The sequence below is a fragment of the Rattus norvegicus genome, chromosome 18 (assembly GCF_021556685.1).
Source record: "Rattus norvegicus strain SHRSP/BbbUtx chromosome 18, alternate assembly SHRSP_T2T, whole genome shotgun sequence".
Taxonomy (NCBI): domain Eukaryota; kingdom Metazoa; phylum Chordata; class Mammalia; order Rodentia; family Muridae; genus Rattus; species Rattus norvegicus.
Window position 1 is genome coordinate 27013832 of NC_141551.1, and position 24734 is coordinate 27038565.

The 24734-nt window shown below is 49.2% G+C and overlaps 1 protein-coding gene across 4 annotated transcripts in view; it reads right to left on the bottom strand.

Annotated features, from left to right (window-relative positions):
- The window catches only part of Sil1 (SIL1 nucleotide exchange factor), a 231764-nt gene that overhangs the window by 1221 nt on the left and 205809 nt on the right, over nt 1–24734 (bottom strand). For all 4 annotated transcript variants that reach the window (XM_087592460.1, NM_199376.1, XM_087592462.1 and 1 more), the window contains 2 exons: nt 2814–2910; nt 2284–2448 (listed from right to left, as the gene is read on the bottom strand). In XM_087592460.1, coding sequence (XP_087448586.1) covers nt 2284–2448; nt 2814–2910 — 262 coding nt within the window. The remainder of the gene's footprint in view (nt 1–2283; nt 2449–2813; nt 2911–24734) is intronic.

A 24734-nucleotide genomic window follows, 5' to 3' on the forward strand; every position in this document is an offset into this window, starting at 1 on the left:
TGGTCACACCATGAACCCCAGGGTTGTGTTATTTACTGATAAAACCCATTTCTAGTGATGAAGTGACTCGCCATTAGCACACACCTTTAATCCCTCAGCACAGAATACATACACACCCTAAGTACACATCTTCAATGCAAAACAATAAAGGGAAAGTTAGGTTGCAGAAGGAAGCAGCCATATTTGCCACGTTTGAACATGATGTCTAATTGAGTGGCAAATCAGAGAAAGAATTGACCGAATAGGATCTGCCCAATTTTTATGAGGAGGGAGGAGGGGAGGAGGGGAGAGGAGAGGAGGAAGAAGAAGGAGGGGAGGAGGAGGGAGGAGAGGAGGAAGAAGAAGGAGGGGAGGAGGAGAGAGGAGAGGAGGAAGAAGAAGGAGGGGAGGAGGAGGGGAGGAGAGGAGGAAGAAGAAGGAGGGGAGGAGGAGGGGAGGAGAGGAGGAGGAGAGGAGAGGAGGAGGGGAGGAGAGGAGGAGGAGAGGAGAGGAGGAGGAGAGGAGAGGAGGAGAGGAGGAGAGGAGGAGGGGAGGAGGGAAGGAGAGGAGGAGCAGAGGAGGAGAGGAGGAGAGAGGAGAGGAGGAAGAAGAAGGAGGAGAGGAGGAGGAGAGGAGAGGAGGAGGAGAAGGAGGAGAGGAGGAGAAGGAGGAGAGGAGGAGGGGAGGAGAGGAGGAGGAGAGGAGAGGAGGAGGAGAGGAGAGGAGGGGAGGAGGAGAGAGGGGGGAGGGGAGAGGGGGAGGAGAGAGGGGGGAAAGGAGGAGGGGAGGAGGAGAGAGGGGGAGGGGAGGGGGGGAGAAAGGGGGGAGAGAGGGGCGGGGGAGTAAAACAGCTATACTGGGACAGTTATAGAGAGACAGGTTGCAGAGAACGAACAAGCTAGACATAGGTGAAGACAGAATGAACCAGAGAATGAGAAGGAGCCAGAAGATTAGGACAGATTGACAAACTAGTATGAGGCCAAATACAGCAAATTCAGGAAAAGCCAAGAGAGAGAAGCCAGATAGAGCCAGTCAGCTTAGAGAGGAGTTTGAGCTAGAACCAGCCAGAATTTAGAAAGCAAGAAAAGGTGATCTTATTCACAGCAAGTCTCAGAGACTCCAAACATTCTAGGCATAGATGATGGTGAGGAGTGGAGGCTAGAAGCTTCCAGACTAGGCCTGGGTTAGTAGACATGGAAGCAGTAAACCTCAGAGACAATTACTACAGGAGGATAAACGCTACAGTTACAGGTTACCCTGGCTACACAAAAACTTGGAGGCCAACCTGGGTCACAGGTTTTTTCCTGTGTCAAAAAACATGGAAAGGGACCACATGAGATCCTACAGCTCTCTGGTCCGAGGTCACCACTGTCCTCCCCGGAGGAGAATGGCTGAATCCACAGCTTTTACAGAGGAGAGTCCAGAAGAAACAGTCTGCTCTCCCTGACAATGACAATAGACAAGCTCTCCTCGGGGCCTGCGGGGCCATCCTCTCAGGACGCCAAATGTGCCTAAGCCTTATCACCTGGCTCTGAGCTGCACAACTAAGACACTGGATCCAGGGTCTCTGATGGACAAAGACACACAGCAGATTGAGAAGAACTAAGCAGAGGAGAGAGGCAGAGACAGAGAGACCCACTGCCTAGCGGGAAGATAGGGTGTGTGAGTGTGGCTTCCAATAGTGTACCACAAGCTCAGGACTGGCCAGCCCTGTTCCCCCAGACAGTAACCTGCACAGAGCTAAGGACAGGCCTCTACTGAGGCCAAGAAGCCAGGCCTGCTTCCCTCTTCTCAAGATGCTTTTTGGGGGTTGGGGATTTAGCTCAGTGGTAGAGCGCTTGCCTACCAAGCGCAAGGCCCTGGGTTCGGTCCCCAGCTCCGAAAAAAAAGAAAAAAAAAAAAAAAAGATGCTTTTTGGGCTTGGACCAGAGACCAAGTCTTCCTAAAACAAGCCATTGGGGTCCATCCTGAGCCCCTGCTCAGAGCCAGAGTTCACAAAGGAAGTGCACCCAGGTTTCTAGACTCCTAGCTCTTTGGGCCCCTGGCTGCTGCATGGCTCCCACGCCTTCCTCGCCACGCCTGACTGCCTGCACACTTCGAATTACCTCCTCCCTCCCTCACCAGCCCTCAGGTTCCAGCGAGGTGCCATGTCTTATACGACAATCTCTGATACGTGTCTCCTCTCTGTCCACTCACCTGTCCCTCCACTCAGCCGGACAGAGGCATCCAAGGGTCACGCTGGTCAAATGTCAGAAGCAAACACAGAGCAAAACAAAGGGGAAGCAGAGCAGGCGTGGCGCTCACCTTCTCGGTGACCAGGTCATAGAGCAAGGTGACCACTCGCACGGCCAGTACCTTCGCACTCTTCTCCTGCACCAGGCTCCTGAGGACCTGCAGCCCCCCGAGCTTCAGGAACTGCTGCTGGGCGTAGGGGAAGTGGCGAAGTAAAGAGCACAGTGCAAACAGGACCTGGGGGCACACGGCACGGGTGAGTGAGGGCCACACAGATCTGTACCAACTGCAAGGCCAGGGCAAGTGACCCAGGTGACCCAGCCTCTAGTCTTGCTGGCTGCTTTATTCCCTTGGGCCCCTGTGTGCCTCAGGACTCAGGATGATGAAGGCCAGGGACTTCAGATAATGTCAACAGAACTAAGCAGACAAACGGGCAACAAACAGCCTGGCTCAGGACCCTGGGGATGCAAGGTCCCTGAGCTGCAGCTGTACTTGGCCTCCGAGTTGGCTGGTGTGAGCCTTGGCGACAGCAGTGGGCTGTGCTCAGGACCCTGTGAGTTGGAAGGAGCCGGACACGAGGCAGGGGCAAGGCGCAGACTTGCCTTCTTCTTGGCGGGGAGAGGCTGCTCTGTGGCCAGGATGACCAGCAGCTTCTGCAGAGCTCCTCCTTCAATGGCTTCCACCTGGACCTTTGGATTGCTGCGGGGAGAAACATAAGAAACTGTACACTTTGCAGGGCCCAGGAGCTAGGGATCTAGTAGCACACCGACCTTCCTTGGAAGAGCAGGGAGCACAGGGGTGGTTCTTACCTGGGGAAAAGGGGATAAATGTGTGCAGACCCACCTGGGTACGAAGGCCTATGGCAGAGACAAGAGAGCCAACGGTCGCATGCCAGCCTGCTGCTTCCTAGAAGTCAACAGACTGAGGAGCTCCAGGAAAGAAATCATTTCTACCACCATCAGGCCATTCTGAAGTTGACACCACATCCAGAGGTGCTACTGTGATCTCCCCTCCATGTAAGCCACTGCTGGGAGCTCCCTCCTCCCCAGTCCTAGGCAGCCATTCGCCAGGGAGACCACTCTGTGCTCTGAGCTGGACCAGGAGCCCATCTGCTCCCCATTCATCACTCGTGCATGCTGCACACATAGACATCAGGACATATTATACACATACACATATTTGTGCATATACATACAATATGCACACATACATAAAATACATACATAAATGCAAATATGCATAAAAATAAATCCTTAAAAATATTTCAATCCCAATAAGGAGGGTGCCAGGCAGGGAGACATTGGGAAGCCCAGATAAAAGACTCCTGGCATGTTCTTTCCTTCCTTTCAAGACAGGTTCTCTCCACATAGCCCTGGCTGTCCTCGAACTCACTCTGTAGTCTAGGTTGGCCTTGAACTTACGGGGATCCACCTGGCTCTGCCTCTCAAGTGCTAGGGCTAAAGGTGTGCACCACTATGCTTTGGCGCGTCCCTGCTTTCTTTTGTTTATGTTTTTGTCTTGGGGCAGTCAGTGTCTTGCTATGAAGGCCAAGCCAACCTCAACTTCACTGTACTCCTCCTGTCTCAGGCTCATGCATGCTAGGACTGCAAGCCTGCACCATGGCCCAGCACAGCGACCTATGTGGTTATGTTCTTTGGCAAATTCAGGTTCTTCAACTCAAAGGCCCACGCAAGAGTTCTAGATAACAGAAGAGTCAGGCCAGAGGACAACCACACCCAGGCAGCTTGTAACAGGCACCGAAATCTCCATGAGTCTCTGCTGGTTCCCTGGAGCCTCCGATTCCTAGCCAGGAAGCTACAGTGTCCCCAGCAGTGTGGCAGGGCCCTGGGAAGCAAGACAGGTTGGAGGCAGTGAGCTGTCCTGCTCCAATCTGGGAGGAAGAGGAAAGATGAGCAACAGGAAAGATGGCGTACCACACTGCTGCCCTCAGAAGAGGTCCAGCATCCAGCCAGTGACTCCCGAAGCTGACAAATGCAGCATTGAGGGTCTAAGTCATCCCCACAAATGGTCTGCCCCCTCCCCTCCTGCTGGAACCAGCTTCAGGGCTGAGAACAGTCAGACCAGTTTCCTTCATCCCTCGGTCCTGGCGTCCTCCCATCAGGAAGGATGCAGAGGTGCTGGCCGGTCCCAGGGCAATTCCACACTGTGCCAGGGGAGCAGTGGAGGTGGATGGAGATGCCCCAGGAGATGGCAGGCTGACAGCCTTTGCAGACAGGCGGAGCTTCTCTCTGCCTCCTTCCCCTACTTGAGACAGGCGTCTGCTTCATCAATGTGAGTTAAATTAGGGCCGCTTCTGTCATCATGTGGCTAAGGAACATTCACCCACAGCAGACAGGGTCTATGCCATGCTGGGAAATTCACTGACACCAAACGCTTCCTCTCAAAGAAGGGGGGCCATGGGGCCCGACACTGTATCAGCCCATGAAGTTCCTCGGAGACACCCCATCCCTACAGGCCCTCTGAAGCCAGCAAGCGGATCCATCTCAGCACCGACTCCAGGGCCTCGGTAGACCACACAGGGCTGAGTGTCAGAGCCTTCTCGAGAACACAGGAACAGAACAGAGGGCTTCTCAGGCAGGCGGTCATAAACCAGGCGCTACCTACAGCCATGCATGCCAACCACAGCCCACCCGTCCTAGGGAGCACAGCCATTTAGCATAGTGGAAAATGGGTTCCGACACAGGGATGGAAATCTGAGAGAAAAGAAGACAACCGCAGGACTTCTCAAGAATTTTTGAAACAACTTTCCCAGGTAATAAATCTGCTCTCTCATCTGGAGCAGAGTCCCAAGTGGGGCTGTGGACAGAAGGACTCCATACACAGCTACACCAAGGCCTGTGGCCAGATACTGGCATTGGCAGCCTGGGCCTGTATGCTGCCTAGCCTTTCCACGTGTCCCAGTTAAACAACTCTGGGCACTGGCCCTGGGATCTCATGACCTCAGGGTTCCACAAAACACCTTCTCGATTGGGCTGTTAGTGCTTCCTAGGAAAAGGGCTAAGAAATCAGGAGGGAAGGTCCGGTTGGGGGTTTCCAGTGTTTCAGACTATGCAGGTAGATACAAACAACAGGAGGGAGGCTTGCTAGCTACATCAGCCCTGAGCAGACATTGTGCTGCTCTCAGAAAGAACTTCCGTCCAGACAACCCAGCTACAGGTCCTCAATTACACAGCACCATGTGCTCAGGGTATGCGTGTGGATTTGCCCAAGTAGCAAGACTAAGCTCAAAGGATGTGCAAGGGCCAAGGCCTGCAGGACGGTCAGAGAAAACCTGTCAACAGTGGCAGGTGACCTGGGTAGGTCCTAGGATGGTTTCTTTGCCTGGAATCAGGGCTCGGGCCACTCCCACTAGTGACAGAATGTCTAATGAACAGTGAAACACAAAACAATGTGTTACACTATGACTATGGTCATAGTGGACTTGCTTCACAAGGAGGCCTAACTGACTCCTGGACGGTACTGCTGTATCCATGCTGGCTCCATTCCCCTTAGCCCGTGGGCTCTGGACCAGAGTTCTGACTGAGCCTAGAGAGGGTCAGTTCTGGTGGCTGTAGGGTGGCATGCTACGAAGGGATCTGAGGTGCTAAAATGTCAGAAGCCTGCCCTGCCCTCTGCAGCCAGCAACACCAGTGTACTCAAAGTCAACAGAAGGATGCTGAGGATGCAGCTCGCCTGCAGTGTGATAAATGAGAATTAACGCCGTTCATCAGGGCTAAGCCGGCTGCACTGAATAAATACCATTAGCACTTGGGTTGTTGGGATGCTCGCAGCCAGCAGGCAACTCAGCTGTGTGTGCGAGGCCAGTAGCAGCTGCCACCGCTCTGTAAATCGTAAGTGGGACAGGCAGGGAGAGGGGGGATCTCAGAATTGGAAGTGATTGCATTTGCTGAAATCACACAGTTCGGGTCAGGTGACAGCAATATGTCAATCTGCCAGGGCCACTGGTCATGTCTTAGCTAAGCTGAACAAGTGTCTGTCTATCAAGTAGAAGACCTGACTTCAAGAGCAGCCAGGCAGGACCAGAGACCATGTGAGAACGCTGCCTGACACAGGTCTGACACCTGAACTTGCCAGTCTTGACTCTCAGGGCTGGGTCCATCATTCTCAGGCCCACGTATAACACAGAAATGTGGGCTCTTTCAACAATTAGCAATTTTAAGGTCATCTGCGAAGAGCACTGATCAGCCGTGGGCCCTTGGAGGGTGGATTCTAGGCCACAGCCTTGTCTCTAGTATGCACAGTGCAGGGTTACACAGAAACTCCGCTTGGGATAATCTGACTTAAAGTGAATCTGTGAAGAGGAGAAAAGACAGAGGAGGAAGAATGGAGGACACTGGCAGTGGTCGGGACCAGAAAATGCTCAGGTGAAAGCCCGGAGCACGGCCTGTCCTTCGATTCCTAGATGTGCACGGGCTCTGGGAGATACCTTACGGGTGTGTACTCCCTGTGGAGCCTCAAGGCACTCTGAAGTAAGGCAACCATTTCTTCATTTCATTGTGTTCTAAAAAATCTTGAGAAGATGCCATGCCACAGGACACGGGCACATCTCTGGGTGGTTGTCCCAGCCTGGACCCTGCATGGTTCTGCCTGAGAGAGCTGCACATTCCTTTTCTCGCACACAGTAGGAGTTTTTCTCCAGTGTCCTCACCCTGCCTAAGCTCGGTACATGGCCTGAGCATCTAGGAAGCTCGTCTGCAGTGAGTGCAATCCTGGAAGTGTGGGGAGAGGAAGGAGCCAGCCGGCCAGTCAGAGACAAGCAGGCATGTATATCAGTCACACAACATACACTCCCTGGGATGGCTCTTTTTTGTAAGTCATTTCAGATGAGGCTATGCAAATTACAGAAAAATAAGCTAGACACAATGGCATGTATCTGTGAGTCCAGCAACCAGGGACAAAGGCAAAAGGATAATCTGAACTCACAGGTTCAAGATTCCACTTCAAAGCGACAGCAAGAGTAACAACAAACAGGAATGAAGCTTACGGAGAGCCCTCGCGTCAGGATCTTCCAGCATTAATGCCGCCACTTCAGTGCTCCTGTAACAAATGCCCTCCCCCAGCTTTCCTATTTGTCATCTCAGGGCCAGGTGAAGCCCACAGTCGTCGCACGTCTCCTTGCTCTGGGAGGCCTGCGCTGTATGACGCTGACATTTGAGAGTGCAGGCCATCTGTACAGTGTCCCTTCGTTCAGATTTATCTCGTGATGCGATTGAGGTTATTCACGTTGGCAGAAATATCACAAAAACACGTTGTTTATTTCTCAGTACATCACACCAGGGGACATGAGATGTCAATCAGCCCCACATCTAGTCATATTCACTTTGAATATTTGATTATGGGGGCTTGTCAGATTTCTCTACTATGATATTATTTATCCCTCACAAATTAATAACTATTGTATGGACACTGTGGGGTAGTTAGACAACCTGTTCCTCCTCAGTCTTTCGCCCACTGGCTCTGGCCTTCACTGGCCTAATTATTTCTGTATTGTCAAGTGGTAACATCTATACTTCGCCATAGCTCCATCTCTGTGCACTGGTACTGTCTTCCTTCATTCATTCATTTACATATCAGTATGGATCACAGAGTCTCACTTACCCTATAGGATACATTTCACCTTTGTTAATATTTTGATGCTCAAAGTATCCTTGACTCAATCACTAGAGCCCTTCACACCATGGCTAACGTCTAACACGTTTGTTTGTTTGTTTGTTTGTTTGTTTGTTTGTTTGCCCTGACTGTTCTAGAACTCACTCAGTGGGCTAGGCTGGCTCTGAGCTCAGAGTCCGCCTGCCTCTGCCCCGAGTGCTGGGACTGAGGGTGTACCGCACCCAGCAATGATGCGCTTCTCCCGTTCTTTGCAGTATCTCACTTTCTGGGACAGACGCGTCTATTAAATACTTTGCTTCTTCTGCAACTGATGCATTGCAATGATTTCCCTAAGGAACACTTTTTGGGGGGCACCTCTTAAAAACATAAAACCTAAACCCTATCTTCATAAACTAAATTACAATTTAGTAGGTATTGGCCCCAAACTCTGCTTTTCCCTGAACACTGTACTTATCTGTATCCTGAGACGCAACATTTGTGATAACTCACCCTGATGTCTTGCCCCTGGCCTGTCCTGATAGCCTGGTGTAAAACAGTCTTCTGACACTGGCCTGTGGGCTACCTGCATGAAGCTTCTGCCCTTTGTAAGGTGAAGGTGCCTGATTCTGCTACAATAGGCCTTGGCCCTTCTGAAGCTTAGGGTTCCAAATGCTCAGGGAAGGTTGTCATCCCTGGTCAGGCCCCCGGCACCCTGGTCATCCCTGGTCAGGCCCCCGGCACCCTGGTCATCCCTGGTCAGGTCCCCAGCACCCTGGCCTTCCCTGGTCAGGCCCCCGGCACCCTGGCCTTCCCTGGTCAGGCCCCCGGCACCCTGGCCTTCCCTGGTCAGGCCCCTGGCACCTTGGCCTTCCCTGGTCAGGCCCCCGGCACCCTGGCCTTCCCTGGTCAGGCCCCCGGCACCCTGGCCTTCCCTGGTCAGGCCCCTGGCACCTTGGCCATCCCTGGTCAGGCACCATGGCACCCTGGTCATCCCTGGTCAGGCCCCCGGCACCTTGGCCATCCCTGGTCAGGCCCCCGGCACCCTGGCCATCCCTGGTCAGGCCCCCGGCACCCTGTCTTTGCTGTTGCTGTGACCCCTGCATCTCTGACTTCCCACAATGCTCCTTCGGATGCTCCTCCACCCATGCTCAGGGGCTCCAGCTTGGTCAAATAGCCCAGTGGGCCCAACCATTTCTGTCATAGGGCCACTCTGTCCCTATGTTTGAGGTTACCTCCATGCTCATGACAGTACTTTATAGGACTGACTTTGCTTAGGTCAAATCCCTGGAGGCTGGTCACATGATCCTTCAATGGACCTGGGGTTTCCCAACACAACTCAGAAAAAAATACAGAATTTTAATTTTAGTCTTATTAAAGGATAAATGTTAAATGTATGAAGGCAAAAATGAAGTTACAAATAATGAGTTATGATGCCATGCAATCACTTCCGGGGTCAATTTCTCTCTAAACAATGAATATAGATTATTATATGTATTAAATTGTTTTTAATCATTTTAGTGGTAAAATTAATTTTTGAGATAAGGTCTCACTACGTAGCCCTGGTTCAGAGGTCTGCCTGCCTGTGCCTCCCAAGTATTGGAATTAAAGAATATATCACCACACATGGCCTCTAAATTAAATGACTTTTAAAGATTATACCATAACAATGGCTAGCCAGCATTACTGTCCTAATGGCTGTCAGGCACCAGCCGTTCTCTAACTGCATTTAAGACTGGACAAAGCGGGGTGGTGGTGGCACACACCTTTAGCGCCAGCACTTGGAACGCAAAGGCAGGTGAATTTCTTGAGTTGTAGATAAGCCTGGTCTACAAAGTGAGTTCCAGGACAACCAGGGCTACACAGAGAAACCCTGCCTGGAAGCAAAACAAAACAAACACCCCACTCAACAAGTGAGAAAACATGTCTGCTACTGGAAACCCAGGCACCTAAGTCCCAGACCTTGGAGGAAAACTGACAACTTCTACTCTATTAAATCAGAGTAATCCCTAACTACAACCTAAAAATGTGCCCTAATACTCAAGTATAGGTTCACCTCTCAACTTCTCTTTACAACATATGGAGACCACTACAGAAAACCACAATCAATCAGAATACAGAGCCCAGTTCTAATGGTAACTTAGAAGACACCCAGACCTCAGGCTTGGGGAACACTGTGGAAGAGACGGCAGAAAGACTGTGAGATTCAGGGGAGCAAAGTTTGCTGTGAGGCTGTGTCTCCTAGGAACCATCAGAAGCTACACCCGGAAAGTCTCACAAGCATGACTACCTGAACATGAGTTGAAGATGGTCAACAATAGTAGACATGCTATCATGCTAGACACGCTATCATGCTAGACACACTAACATGTTAGACACGCTAACATGCTAGACACGCTAACATGGATGAAGCTCAGGAAGCCTCAAGTCTACTGAAAAAAACAAAAACAAAAAACCCCCAAAACGATAAAACGATACTGAGAATCAGAGTCTTCCCTAGGGAGGAGCACACCAGTAACAATCCAGTACCAAATGGTCAGCCCTGAAAACATACAAGTGAGTAACATTATAATTATGCATTGAACAGGTTATACTCATGTGTTCAGAAACACACGCGTGTGCACATACACACATACACATACACACACACAGATTAATGAAAAAGAATGAGGCGGGGTATATGGTAGGGTTTGGAAGGAGAAGAGAGAAGGGCAAAATGACGTAATTATATTATAATCTCAAAAAATAAGAGAAATAATTTTAAAATACCTAAACATATTTGTTTCAAATTCTAGATATGAGTGTTTTGTCTGTGTACCATTTGCATGCAGTAGCTGCAGATGCCAGAAGGGTGCGTTAGAACCCTGGAACGGAAGTGATGAGTGGTTGTGAACTGCTTGGAACTGAACTGCTGGGTCCTCTGTAAGAACCACAACTGCTCTCGCTCCCTGGCCCTCTCTCCAGCCGCTTAAACTTACATCTTTAATAGAAACTTTAAAGCATCACATTGCTGCTTGTGCCTTTCATCCTAGCCTGTCACTTTCTTTTTTTTGATCTTCATTCTGTCATGGACCCAACATGCTAATTATTAGCTTCTTCCTGTGTCATCTGTTGCCATGGCTAAATCAAAGTACCAAGATGTGAAAGAAAGAAAAAGGAGGGAGGGAGGCAGGGACAGAGGAGAAAAAAAGATTCACAACTCAGACTGGACAGCGTGGCCTGAGCTCTCGGGACAAGCCCATAGTGGAGGCCCTTGTACAGTCCACACCTTCAGTGTCTTTCCCGTGTGCATTAGCTTACACTGTACAGTCCACACCTTCAGTGTCTTTCCCGTGTGCATTACCTTACACTGTGGCTCCAGCACACATTTTTAAGAAATGCAGACTTCCTCTGAGCATCTATCATTGGGCCCATCTCATTGCTGGTGATTTTTCTGAGGAAGGAAATTAAAAGCAGGAGGGTGCATGCAGGCTCCTCCTGGGAGCTCATAATGAAAGGTTTTAGATTCGTGTTAGCATCACAGTCCACAGTCCTCTGTTGTGACTGAGATCACTGAAACTGATATTTGTTCTTTCATAAAAAAGAGGGGAAGCAGGGAAGGACTAAGTTATTCTTCAGGGTTTGGTCTCCAGGTCCCTTTCCATCCCCAACGGACCGCAAAGGTTCACTCATAGCCAGGCCTCATGAAGAAGCCCCTAGGCTCTCCTTTGACATCTGACTTTTCAGACCTTAGTTTGGAGAAGCTCTTGAACTCAGAACCAGAGCCTTGACCTCAAGCTCCTGTTCTCTGTGCTTGCTTACTCCAGGAATCCCATAGCCCCTGAGAGAAGGCAGAGGCAAAACGGAAGATCATGGCTGTCCAGCACACAGAGTCACGGGCAGCAAACAGATGATCTACGCCTCCCGCCCTCCTCCCAACATCAGCTGCTCAGGTCTTTTTGCTACTCCTCTCTCTTCTGCCATCCGCACCCTGACAGTTCTGAGGCTTGCTCCTTCCCTATTTCTCTGACCCTTCCTGGTTTTTTAACTTTTTATATAAACTCTAGCTGGTCCCCACGAAGCCTGTGGGCTCTGTAGGCCCTTGGTGCCTGTGGCAAGCACTCCAGCTTTAATCCGAACATTTCAGCTTTCAGACTGAGCAGTCCTTGTCAAAGATCTGGTCCAGACATCATACCCACTTCTTCTGAGACCTTCTAAAATCTGCTTTGCCGTAAACCTAGAGTCAGAGACTTTCTACATTCCCCTTGGCTTCTCCAAACATAGTCAGTTTCTAAAAAGGCTCTCCAATGTCTCACAGCAACCAAATGAATTCTTCTTATTGATCACAGTACAATTTCAGTGGGGATTTTTTTCTTTGTTGTTTTCTTAATCTTCTGAGAGATGAAACTGTCAGAAAAGTGAGTCAAAACTGTGAGCAGGTCAGCCAGAGACGGAGCTGTGATGACAGAGAACTTGCCTAGCACACACAAAGCCTGGGTTCAGGCCTCAGAACCACATAAACCAATCTTAGAGGCAGAGACAGGAGGTTCAGACGCTCAAGGTCATCCTTGGCTTTAGTGTGAATGTAATGCCAGCTTGACCAAAAAAACAAAAACAAATCAAACAAAAACCCAAAATACAAACAAAAAACAAACAAACAAACAAACAAAAAACAGGCAAGCCAATGATTGATCAAAACCTGTTTTCTGCAGAAACAGATTTCTGACCTTGCAGAGCCTCATCAAGGTGCTTCTGTAGTGAGCCCTAAGGGGACAGTGGTCCCAGCTGAGGGCTGATGAACTGGTAGGTCCTTTGGTAGCTAAAAGCCAATGATCTAGGCCTTTTTCTGTCCTACCCAGATCCCAACTTCAGAGAGTGAACTGACGGAGGAGTGTCCTGATGTAGACTTAGAGAAACCTGGGTTCAAGTCCTGCATCCAGCATTTTCCAGGCTATGTGCCTCAGATAAGGGGAAGACATCTCTTACGTCATTTATAAAGTGGGGGAGAGCAAGAATATGTCACAGAATTACAGGAGATGAAAGGATTTGATAAAGCTCTAAGATGTCCAGAGTAAGTCATTCCGTCACTGCACTGTGTCCATGTTTGCTTTATGCTCAGCCGTCTCAGAAGTGGGAGGGTCCATCTGTGGCAGGAATAAGGAAGAAGTACCAGCTTCCAGGCAATGACCCGGGACTCTCATCCTCAGCTCCTGTAGCTGGATAGACAAAGGCAGTGCTAAGAGAATCCAAGAGGGAAAATGTAATTAACAAGCTAGAGGGAGAGACTGGGAGGAAGGATCAAAGAAGTTAATTAGAACGGGCTAGAGGGAGACCACAGGATGGGGAACAAGGAAGAGAGGAGCTAAAGAGAATTATCTGTGGCCTCTAATTATTCTGAGAAGTCTGAGCAATTGTGTCTGGCAGGGAGGGAGGTGAGGCAGGAATCACAGGGCTAAACAGAAGGAAGTTTAGGCTAAAGCACCGGGGAGGTTTTCCACACAGAGATCTGACAAGTTTACCGGAGAGTGCAGAGAAGATGAGTGTCTAGGCTATTATTCCAGCTAGTGGCCTGCCATCCCACAGGTGCTAGCAGCTGGAGGGAAGAAGGACAGGCCTCATCTTGCAGACCAAGGGCATCTTCCAAGGAAACTATGCAGTCAACCCCTGCTCTAAGCACAGAGAAAACAGCGTAAGTGGATCCTGTGAGGCTCAGGACGGATTCTCCCCTCAGCCAGACCTCGCTCTCAACAGTTCTGCGATGTGTTTTGAGAAACCACACAGCCTTTCCCTTCATCCCCACTCCCATCTCTGTGTTCTAATAAGCTTGATGAACACAGTACATCTCCCAGGATGAAATTCATCTCAATCGGAGTTGCTTTTGCTACACAACTGTAGCAATGTTTATGAATGAGCAATCTCTTAATAGCAAGAGAGGCAGCAGCCGTGGGATGGTCTACAGCTGAGGGTGACAGCACCGGGGAGAGCTCCGTTTACAAGATTTGGAAGTCATATAGTCTACAAATGTCTCTGCTGTACAACATACATAACGAGCCCCAAAATATCCTTTGTTTGCTGAGGTTTTGCTCAGATATTTAAGGTTTCTGACAGTTTAAATATGGTGAACAGTATGGTGAACCATCCAAATACTTTACATCATTGGTATTTGGAAGGATCTTTATAAACACTTAGTCCAGGTTCTACAAGGCACATGCAGCACCAGGTTCCTGGTCTTCTCTGGGGGTGGATGAACATGGCCTCATTGCCTAGCTGCAAATTGTGAGGCTGGTCTCTCAGGTCTCTCGGGTCTCTCAGGTCTCACTAACATGGGTTTCCCATGCAGCTTTGTTCATGTTCAAACAGAGGAGGGCACTGTGTTGCATGGCCTCCCCAGCCTGGCTTAGGAACCGAGAAGGACTTATTGTGGCTTAGGAAGGATTAAAAGGGGCTGGAGAGGTGGCTTAGAAGCTAAGAGCACTGGCTGCTCTTCCAGAGACCTGGGTTTGTTTCCCAGCAGCCACATGAGACTCACCTGTAACTCCAGCTCTAGGGGATCTGATGCCCTCTTCTGGCCTCCATGAGCACTGCACACATGGTACACAGACAGACAAGCAGCTGCACATACATATATCGAAATAAAAGTTTGACAAGGAAGAATAAAGAGCTTCCTTCTCGTTTTTGTTAGTGATGAGAACTGAACTAAAGCCTTGGGCAGCTAGATAAACACTCTAATTAAGTTATACTCCCAGCCCCATAGCTTCCTTAGATGCGGGAGGGAGGATGCGTGACCTTGCCAGAGGCTCTTTACCTGACTGATCAGATTCGAGAATGGGAGGCCTAAAAGGAAAGGGAAGACTTCTCCCTCTGTGGAAATCCTTAGGAACCGAGGAAGAATCCTAGTGAGTTACAGCTTCTAGAGACAGAATAATGGGTGGTTTGGTTTGTGAACAAGCTATTTGTCTGGGCCAGTCAGTTGTTGACTATGCCCAGCATTCAGTTAAGCATCATAGGTCCAGAGCAAAGAATGGGAATAGTTCTTACCTCTATTAGGCAAAATTAATAGCCAATAGAGATGTGCAGAGGAAGATAGCTATCTGCTGAGGAGTTGTCTAGAAAGACGACCATGGCAAAAACCGAAGTCACTAAGAGCAGAGGAGAAGCCTAATGCTCGGTTAACACTGTCCACCTGAAGTCAGACAAATACCCAGGTTAATGTGGGTGTGGTCCTGCCTTTAATCCCAGCATACAAGAGGCAGAGGCAGAGAGGCAGAGAGGCAGAGAGGCAGAGAGGCAGAGAGGCAGAGAGGCAGAGAGGCAGAGAGGCAGAGAGGCAGAGAGGCAGAGAGGCAGAGAGGCAGAGAGGCAGAGAGGCAGAGAGGCAGAGAGGCAGAGAGGCAGAGAGGCAGAGAGGCAGAGAGGCAGAGGCAGAGAGGCGGGTATCTGTGATTTCCAGGCTGGCCTAGTTTACAAAGAGTTCTAGGATAGCCAGGGCTACACAGAGAAACCCTGTCTCAAAAGGAAGGAAGGAAGAAAGGAAGGAAGGAAAGAAGGGAGGAAGAAAGGAAGGAAGGAAGGAAGGAAGGAAGGAAGGAAGGAAGGAGAGCAGGAGGAGGCTATTTTTCCTTTTAAGAAAATTTTTAAAAAATGCTTTCTATAAACCCTTTAACTCTAGCTCAGATAAATCATTAAAAGGCCTTCTGCAAGGATCATTTTAATGTCAAGGAAAAAGTTATACTCAAAAATAGTTAATGTCATAATAGGAATGGTTTATTTAAGATTCAGTAATTGTCACTGAATCAGACACTCCGTCTCTATGGCCCAAATAGCGAGGGGGAACAAAGGCTCGATGCTTTAGTGTTCCTTAGGGACTGAATTTTAGATTACACCTGGAAAAGAGAAAACACTGAACCTATTCAGAGGTGGACTGGCATGTGCAGGCAGCTCTGCCTGGGCATGGGCACACAGGACTGGGATGGCCTGCCTGGGTGTGAGTGACAGGAACCTCGGCGGGGCCGGGTTGAACAGCGTGAAGCATGGCTGGACCTGGGCCCTGATCCTAGCACAGCCCACATTCAGGATACAGGGGCAGGGCCTGAGATAAGCAAGACTCTAAACTGGAAAGTCTGGGAACTGAGCTCAGGGTGCCACCAGGAACTAAAGGTGGCACTGGCAATAAGGCCAAGCCTGGAGCAGACCTTTGTCCTTTCTTTCCTTGTGTGTAGATACTTGCGTGAAGCACAGCAGGATACCATGAAATTCAAGTGCAGATACACTGACCTTCCATTAGCAGATACATAGCCTTCCATTCTGACCTCCCATGGCTGTGGACCATGCTCTTGTCCGCTAGCTCATAAAAGTGCTTTTGTCATCTGAGAGTTATTTGAGTCTTCAAGGCAGTTCAGTCTTTCAGGGTACCCTATTAAAGTGCCACGGCCCCTTGATTGGAAGGAACAGTCACACCTAAGTAGGGTGATCACGGAACCTATTGACTCAAGTGGGACAAGAAGAGTGAAGGAGGTTCTCTTAGTTTCTGCACTGGAGCAAGAGGCACGAAGGGAACGTGTCCAGCCGCTGTCTGTATAAGGCTTCCTGTTAGGCTCTATGGAAGACATCAAGTACTTTTCATAGAACCTGGACGCTGAGTGGAGGGGCAAAGGTTCTTGGGAACAGGTTAAAGCCAGACTAGACAGAGGGGTAAATGACTCTGCAGAAGGAAATGCCACACAGACCTGAATCCAGATTCTTTTCATGTATGACCTTGAGACAAGTTAATTAGCCTATCTTTGCCAAGGCTTCTACATCTGTAAAATGAAGCTTACTTCATAGTCTTCATGAATATTAAATAAGAAACTAACGATAAGACATCTGATACTACTTTCACACGCCAACAACGTTATTAGCCTTGTCAATACTGGCCCTCTACCTAAGACTCAACTACTTCTGCCATGCCTGAGGTGAGAGTTGAAGGAAAGGCAGGAAGTACAAACACCAGCAAGGCGGACTCAGAATAATGGAGCTCCACTCCTCCTGGCCTTGGACTGGACACCCTGACCTAGCCCCTCCACTGTTGTGCCACCCTCAGGCCCTGGTGGTAAATGCCACTCACCTGCACCTTTTCTTCAGACAGACAACAGAGGTTTCCAGTGAGCTAACCTCAGTTCTAGGGCTCCAGGCCCTGTCTGGTGGACAGTAGGACGCCCTCTATACCCTCTTCAGGTTCTTAGGCCTCTGGAGACAGAAATGAGAGAGTGCTCCAGCCCTGAGGAGAGCAGCTTCTGGGGTGCCTCCACTCAGTAGCTCTCAGGGACTTCTCAATACCGGCTCATGTCCTCTGTGACGACCCAGGGAGGCAGGTGCACAGACTGAGTCACGGAGAGCTAAGTCACTTCTCCAATGTCACATTCGGAGCAGAGACCTGGAGGGCAGTGTGGGTTCGAGGGATTATAGTGGGCACTCATAGTGAGCTGCTAGCTGGAAGGCCAAGATGGTGGCTTTCTTACCTGCATTTTCTGACAAGATGCTAAGACCTAAAAGAGGACTGTGGGTGTCACACAAGACTGGACTCACAGCACAACATGACAATACTGCCAACATCACCCATCCCTTCACTTCAGAGCCTGATGCAGAATGGGGAGAAGAAACCATTCACACATCCTGCTAATCTACCTTTCCTGTGCTAGATGCCAGGCTCGAGTCAAACAGCACTGCAGCAGTCCTCAAAGTCTGTCTCTGGCCAGCAGCACTGTATGATCTGGGAACTGGGCAGACAACCCTCAGGCCTCAAGCCAGCTTTGCTAGATCAGTAACTGGAGAAGGTGAGTGGCCATCTGCATTTAACAACCTTCCAGGTGCTTCTGCTGTGTGCCACGCACTGAGAGGCCCTAGGCAAGAACATCCCTGGACTTACAGCAAGCTAGTCTCTCTATGCCATGGTCAGGAGGGTGGGCCTCTGGGCAGGCAGCAGAGCCCAGCTTTTACAGAGACCAGGCTGTGAGGCCCACTGCCAAGAAGATGAAAAGCTCTCAATAAAACCCAGACCTAAACGGCCACACTGATCAAAATACAATAAAGAAAAAAGCGAAAAATCTGACAAAAGGAAAATGCAGCTTCAGTGGGGACAAAATACAACAGTCTTCTGTGGAGACAGGAGCATAAAAGGATGTCAGATGTTCAAAGAGCCAAATGTTGAAATGACAAAAAAAAAAACAAAAAAAAAAAAAAAACAGAGAATAAGGACGACGTGTGGACATCGGTGCCACATGGGCTGCAGTCTAATGATGGCAGTATGGGAGATCAGCACCACTCGCCCTCCCAGAGGCTGCGTCCCCTCCCCCATCCTCACCCCACCCCACCATGACAGCCTATATAAATAGAGTCTTGAGGGAAAAAATACCAGCAATTAGTCACTGAATCTTGCTTGTTGGAATGAGGGAATTTAGAGAAAATCACCAGAGGCTCTGAAGATGGAAAAGCTTGGCTGAGGAGGCCATGTGGCTGGGGTGGGTGGGACTGGGACAGTGAAGGGACAGTGAAGGGAGAGGCTTTCTTTGGTGCTTGCCAAGCTTTAACCTGAAAGGGAGAGATGGAGGGCCTGGTCGCTGGGCTGTAACGGGCTCCAACCTGGTGACGTTCTGTTTGGAAGTGGAGCGTGTGTATGGGGGCAGCCAGTGAGCCTCCTGAACAGAGGGCCCAGCAGGTGAGACAGCAAGCCATCGGAGTCCGTCGGCTGAAAACCACCTATCAGTGAGGGAGGGTCTTCACTTAAATATGCCATGCTTTCTACAGCACCCTCCCCCCTGCAGCCCTTACCCATCCCCCTCCCTGATGCCATCTCCAGCTGTTCCTAGTCTTTCAAGTCTCACCTCACACACCACTTCCACCCCCACCCCCACCCCCACCCCCACCCCACGTCCCCAGTCTTGTTCTGCTTTCCTGATGCCTTTACCCTCCTCCTTCAATACTCTTCCCGTCTGGTGGATCAGCGTCTCTGCCACACTATGAATTCCTTGAAAATGGAGACTGCGCTTTGTCATCTCATAGCACGCAACCTTACTCAAGCGTCTAGCCCTATCCAATGCATGTGTGCAGTGAGCTACGCAGGGAGAGGCCAGCCCTGTGTCTGCTGGACCCCAGCTCTGCTGAGGCAATGGGGGCTGGAGCCTTGTTAACCAGGTTTGTCACATGATCTCCCTACCTTACTGGATGCCTCTCTACTCTATGAGCTCCCGAAGACCACCCCAACCGATGTCCTGACTTTTACCTTTTCTTCCCCCTCTCCTTCCCCTCCTGTTTGATTCCTTTGGCCAGGCTCCACGTGTCCCCACCATCCTTGGTCCCCTCGCTACTAAAGAAAAGGGAGGCAATAGAGCTGTCCAACCTCTACCAGAGCACTCTGGGAATGCCTACAATTGCTTATACCAACAAATTAATTTCTAATCATATTAATATAATTTTAGACAGGAGAAAGAAAAGCAAAGACTGGGAGGCTAGTAACCTCCACATGGCTCCTGAAACCATTTCTAATAAATTAAATGTCTGCCTCTGCCATCTATCATGCCAGCTGTGACTCAAGTCCATGGCTAGGCAGTGCAAACACATGCCACAGGTGGCCACTGTCACCTCCCTTTCAGTCGGACTTCATCTGGCTACCCTCTGGGGAGGGACTGGAGCAGTGGCAAGAACTGCTTTCTTCTGGCTTTCCACCCGATTCTCCAGCCTCTCTCAGTTCAGTGCGACCTCAGAGACGGCTCTTTGACTCTCCCCTTTCCCTTCAGTCCTCACCAACCCCAGTTCTAAGAGCAACTTGAGGGTCCTCACAGACTGACTGGTGCAAGGGGCCAACCGAGGAGTTGGCGCTGAGCCACACGAAGGGGCAAGAGCTTTGGAGGAGGGCAAGGTCAGGTTGACAAATATCACACAATGAGAGAGAGTTGCATGAACTGCACTGCCAGAATGTAGCATAACAGATGGATAATTAGATTTATTCTGAGAGCTGTAAAAGTAAGTAATTAAATAAAAATATGGAACAATGAATCTGCCACAGAGAGACACCTAACAGCCTCATGAGGGCCTTGCAGCTGGCGCAAGCAGTCTAGGAGAGAGGCAGTGGGTAGGAATCTCTCACATTTCCCTGATGTTTAGGCACAATAAACTAAGCACCAGCTCAAGACAGGCCCAGGGGATGGCTGGTTTCAGAGAGAGAATCAGTCCCCTGGCTACAAGCAGTGCCATACCATGGGAAAATGGTCTCTTGTCTTCATCGGGAAGACCAGAGCCTAAAGGAAACCAATAAAGTCCCCCCCCCCCCCAGTGTGGTTGGCAAGGCCCTGCAAAGTGAGACTGACCTATGTATTTGTCGGTCTGAAGCAGAGACAGAGAGGGAGACACACATAGAACAAATGACGGGTTCAGGGTGTTTGCTTTCCTCCCAGAAGCTGGCAGCAGATGAAGCTCAGTCAATACCTAAGCAATATGAGGTGAGTACCCACTGTGTGCAAGGCACAGAGTAGGTATGCTACTGCACCAAGAAACAGATCCCCTGAACATGATATCTGGGAGCAAACAGATCATCTGGAGTCTGTTTTATCTGGCTTATGGTTTATTTGTTTTGCTTCTAATTTTGGTTTTGTTGTTTTGGTTTTTTGAAACAGGGCTTCTCCGTGTAGCCGTGGCTGTCCTGGAACTCACTTTGCAGATCAAGCTAGCCTCAAGAGAACTGGCTGCTCTGCCTCCTGAGTGCTGGGGTTAAGGGTGTTCACTGCCACAGTGGTGACTAAACTAAACTCAGACTCATCTAAGGAGATGAAAAGGTAGGATGACAGAAGCAAGTACAACCTATGGGAAACGAGAGGACCCTCTCTCGGGCTGCTCCCCTCTCCTGACAGGGACGAGCCTGATGGCCACTGGCACCACATAGGCTAGTCCCAATATAAAGTGAACGAACTCTTCCTTTCCAGGAGAAGTACCCTGTTGATACTGTGTGCCAAAATGCATGGGAGTGAGGAGCTAGGCTCAGGCAGATGACAGTCTTTCCCTGGCAGGTAACCAGGTGAATTAAACAGCTTCACCTGACAATACCATGCCAGTGAGAATAGTCAAAAGAAAGCATTGTTTCCCAAAGGAATAGCCTAGGAATGTATAGACCCAAACCTGTATGAATGAAGGCCCTTCGGAGTCTGCACTGCTTTATACCCTTCAAACCAACACACTAGGCAAGAACTGACTATCTGGGGTTTACAAGGAGGCAGGTCCGGTTGCTCACAGCCAGGTCAGAACTTTCGTTGCAGAGATCCAGTTTGACCCTAGCACTTGGGAGCACTGCAAAGGTCTTGTTGTTCATACTTTTAATAGCAGCACATCCTTGTAGACCTGTCCCCAAGGCTCAAAGATAACACTTCTATGATCAAAAAGTTATTTCTCTTAGGAAACTCATAGTACTAAAACACTAAGAGGGATCCCAGGTCACCGAGTCCTTGCAGGACTTCAGTGCTCACTGAATCTTCTCACAGAGCACTGACTGTAAAATAAGTTCTTCCCAAGCTGTGAGCATCTTTGATGGAAAGCCAAAGTTGGGGTTGAATTACTCCCGTTCCCATCAATGGATCCATGGAGTCATTCTGCCTCTTTGGAAGGGAAAAGCCCTACCATATTCCTAACACAAAAGTTGCCACTTTTTAAAAAGTTTCTTTAAAATTGTGTGTGTGTGTGTGTGTGTGTGTGTGTCTTCATGTGGAGGATAGTAAGACAACTGTCCTTGGATTGAACACAGGTCTGTACGATTGGTGGAAGCACCTTTACTCTCTGAGCCATCTTGCCTGACCCTGTTTTTCTTTTATGAGACAGGGATCGTAACAGTATCCCTGAATGGCCTGGAATTTGCTATGTAGCCCAGGCTAGCTCTGTACTCATAATCTTCTGGCATTAGCCCCCAGAGTGCTATGTTATAGTATGTGTCACCACATATAATTTAACAAGTACCATTTTGTTCCAAAGGCTTGCAGTGGTGCTCTTCCTGCCATATAGCTTCAAGAAAGAAAGAAATGACATAGGCCTTCCTACCTCAGTTTAGCACATCACACACACTCTGATCTCCATCAAACTCTAGCCAATAGCCTGTCATCTGTCTTTTAACAGAGATCTTCCCTTTTAAAGGTCTTCAGGGACTTAGGCCTAACTTCACACACCACAGAAGACACACCCTTCTTTCAGCAACTCAGAACACACTTATAGGCTCTCTAGATGCCAAGAGGTCCAGGGGGCCAGTGAGAGCAAGGACATCATCAGGCAGGTCCCAGCAGGACACCACTAGGCCCCAGCTTCTAGCTCTGCATATTCCCAAGTGATTTTTCCAACTTCACCATGAATCTAGTGTCTTCCTGAGTGCAATCAAGCTCTTCCTACTGCCATTAATTACCCTCTGAGGTTTTCCCTAGGAATGGAGGGATATGAAGCTAAGTGCTAGCATGGGACAATCAACTGGTCTGGCTATGACTGGTACTTAGAGCCATACCAGAGGGTCTGATTCAGAGCAGTCATCCTGAGCCCAGATGCAAAAGCCAGGGCCAGGCTGCAGGGCAGCTTGTGCATGGCTAGCCCTCTGGCTGGAAGCTCTCTATGCTGGCTCTGCTCCTGCTCCCATTGACAACGCTTTACTGCAGGTTAAGCTCTCCCCAGAGACAAGCAGGTTCACACTTCCCACTCTGCCCTGGCTGTCCTCAGTACAGCATGAATTACTAACCGATGTCTGGAGTCAATCTTAGCTGCTGTGAACCCCAGACTGAGCTCAAGAGTTCTTCTTGAGCTAAGCTTTTTCTTTTTCTTTTTCTTTTTCTTTTTCTTTTTCTTTTTCTTTTTCCTTTTATTTTTTCCTTATCAGACCTGGAGAAACAGTTTAAATGGTAGATAGTCTTTTTCTTCAAAACCACTGAACTTAAACAAATAAAAACATGAAAACAGACTGAATTAAAGCTTTACTAATCCTTTCCAATGTAGCTGGGGAGTGGCTTCTGCAGCTAACCTCAGGGTAAACTAGATCCAGCAGATCCATGACGGAGGGCTCTTGGGTCGTCAGCCCAGGAAGGAAGGTGGAGTGCAGGAGTGAAGAAAGGAAGGATGAAGAACTGGGAGCAGATGTGATGAGGGAGGAGACCCACTTGCTCAGCCCTAGTAAGGAGAACATGGCTCTGAAGTGTGCCTGGCCATCCTCCCTGGCAATGCCTACTGTCACCAGGCTGAGGGATCTAAACAACTATAGAACACACCCCAAACTTAAGGCTGTGCAGGCTGAAGTGGCACGGAGACCATGAGAACTGGCATGTGAATTCAAAGGACTCATACCAGAAAATCCAACAGCATCTTCTATGTCTAAAATTTACATCTTCTATCTTTTAATTAAAAAAAAGATAGGTTCATGCCATGTAAGGGAATAAGATAGAAAGGAAAAAAATCTTCCCTCTCTTGTATTAAAAATAAATACCATGTATGATTATATCAGAATCTTTGCCCATTTCCCTTTGATATGGGTCACCACCATCCATGTGATTGTCGACATAAAGACCCTACTTTCCAGGAGGGGAGGCTCCTCAGATTTCCCAGAACAGCTCCTTAATGCCAAGTGCACAGTAAACTCAGGGGAAGAGGGTGGTCAACCACACTGTAAGACTCCAGGAGATCTGACATTCTAGAAACAAAACCAAAGTGTTCCCCAGACAGTGTGAACTCGGAGCCAACGGGATCCCTTCTTCTGGCCTAGATGGGAGTGAAGGAGTCTTTGTGAACATTTCTTTCCTGTATTTCTCATTCTTTATTGCACAGTTGTCAGCACTGGTGTCCTCCCTTCTCTGAGCTCTGCACTGTAGCCTCCAAGTACCTCTGAGAAGCACCACTGACAGGACTGGGCAAACCAAGACACAACAACAGGAAATGACCTCACAGCTTTCATGTTCCAGTGCCAGCTCCCAATTGCTTGTGGTTCTGAATAACTGAAAGAGAATAATCCACTTGGATGATTTGGGAGGCCAGCCGGTCACACAGATTATCTCAGAGTGGTTTATTCACATAAGGGATGATTGGGAATTACCCCAACTTCTGTTAGAGGCTCAGGTATCACATAGAAGGCCACTGAAGATGGCAGTGTGAATAGAAGACTATGGAGGAGAGCCTGCTCCTGGGCTCAGGTTTCCTTATAGTCACGGTAGTTGCTGCCCTCCCTCAGCCATGATGCTGATATTGGTGTGAGAACAGCTCTTTCTGTGCCTGGACTCTGAGCTTTATGTGCCGTCCATCCACCACCACAACTCACTCAAACTCATGAGGAGTAAATGATACACGCTGTGCTCTCCAGTTCTTAGCTATGGAGGTTGAGACCCAGGCAGCTTAAATAGCTCCTCTGGGGACACAGCATATTAAACTGTCTTTCCAGAGACCAGGCCTTACCAAGGTATTCCTTTCCTACCCAACTCACCATTCCCACATTGTAAGGAGGTCTTTCCAAAACACCCAGACTTTGAGAGGTTGGAATCTGTCCTCTTCGGTGCAATGCTGTCCAGTACCTGAATGTGTGGCAGTGCTTCTAGAGGCCCGTGAACAGAACTGAGGCTCTTGCCAGCAGTCAGCACCAGCGTGGTGACCTGTGACCTGAGAGCAGAACTTTCCACCTCAATCTGCATCTGACGTAGACATTGAAATGCCTGACCTACACACACTATGTAGACAATGAAATGCCTGACCTACACACACTATGAAAACTATTTGCCATTTTAACTGGGAATAATTTGTTACAGGGCAACATACAGCAAAACAGTAGACAGGAGGAAAAGAAATGTTTCCATCAAATGATACAGCAATGGCAAAGCCAGGTCTGGCATCAGGGCCAGAGTTCACTAAAGCCCTGACCTTCATGGCCCAGCTACTCCGGCAGCCTATAAAGCTCCTATAACATA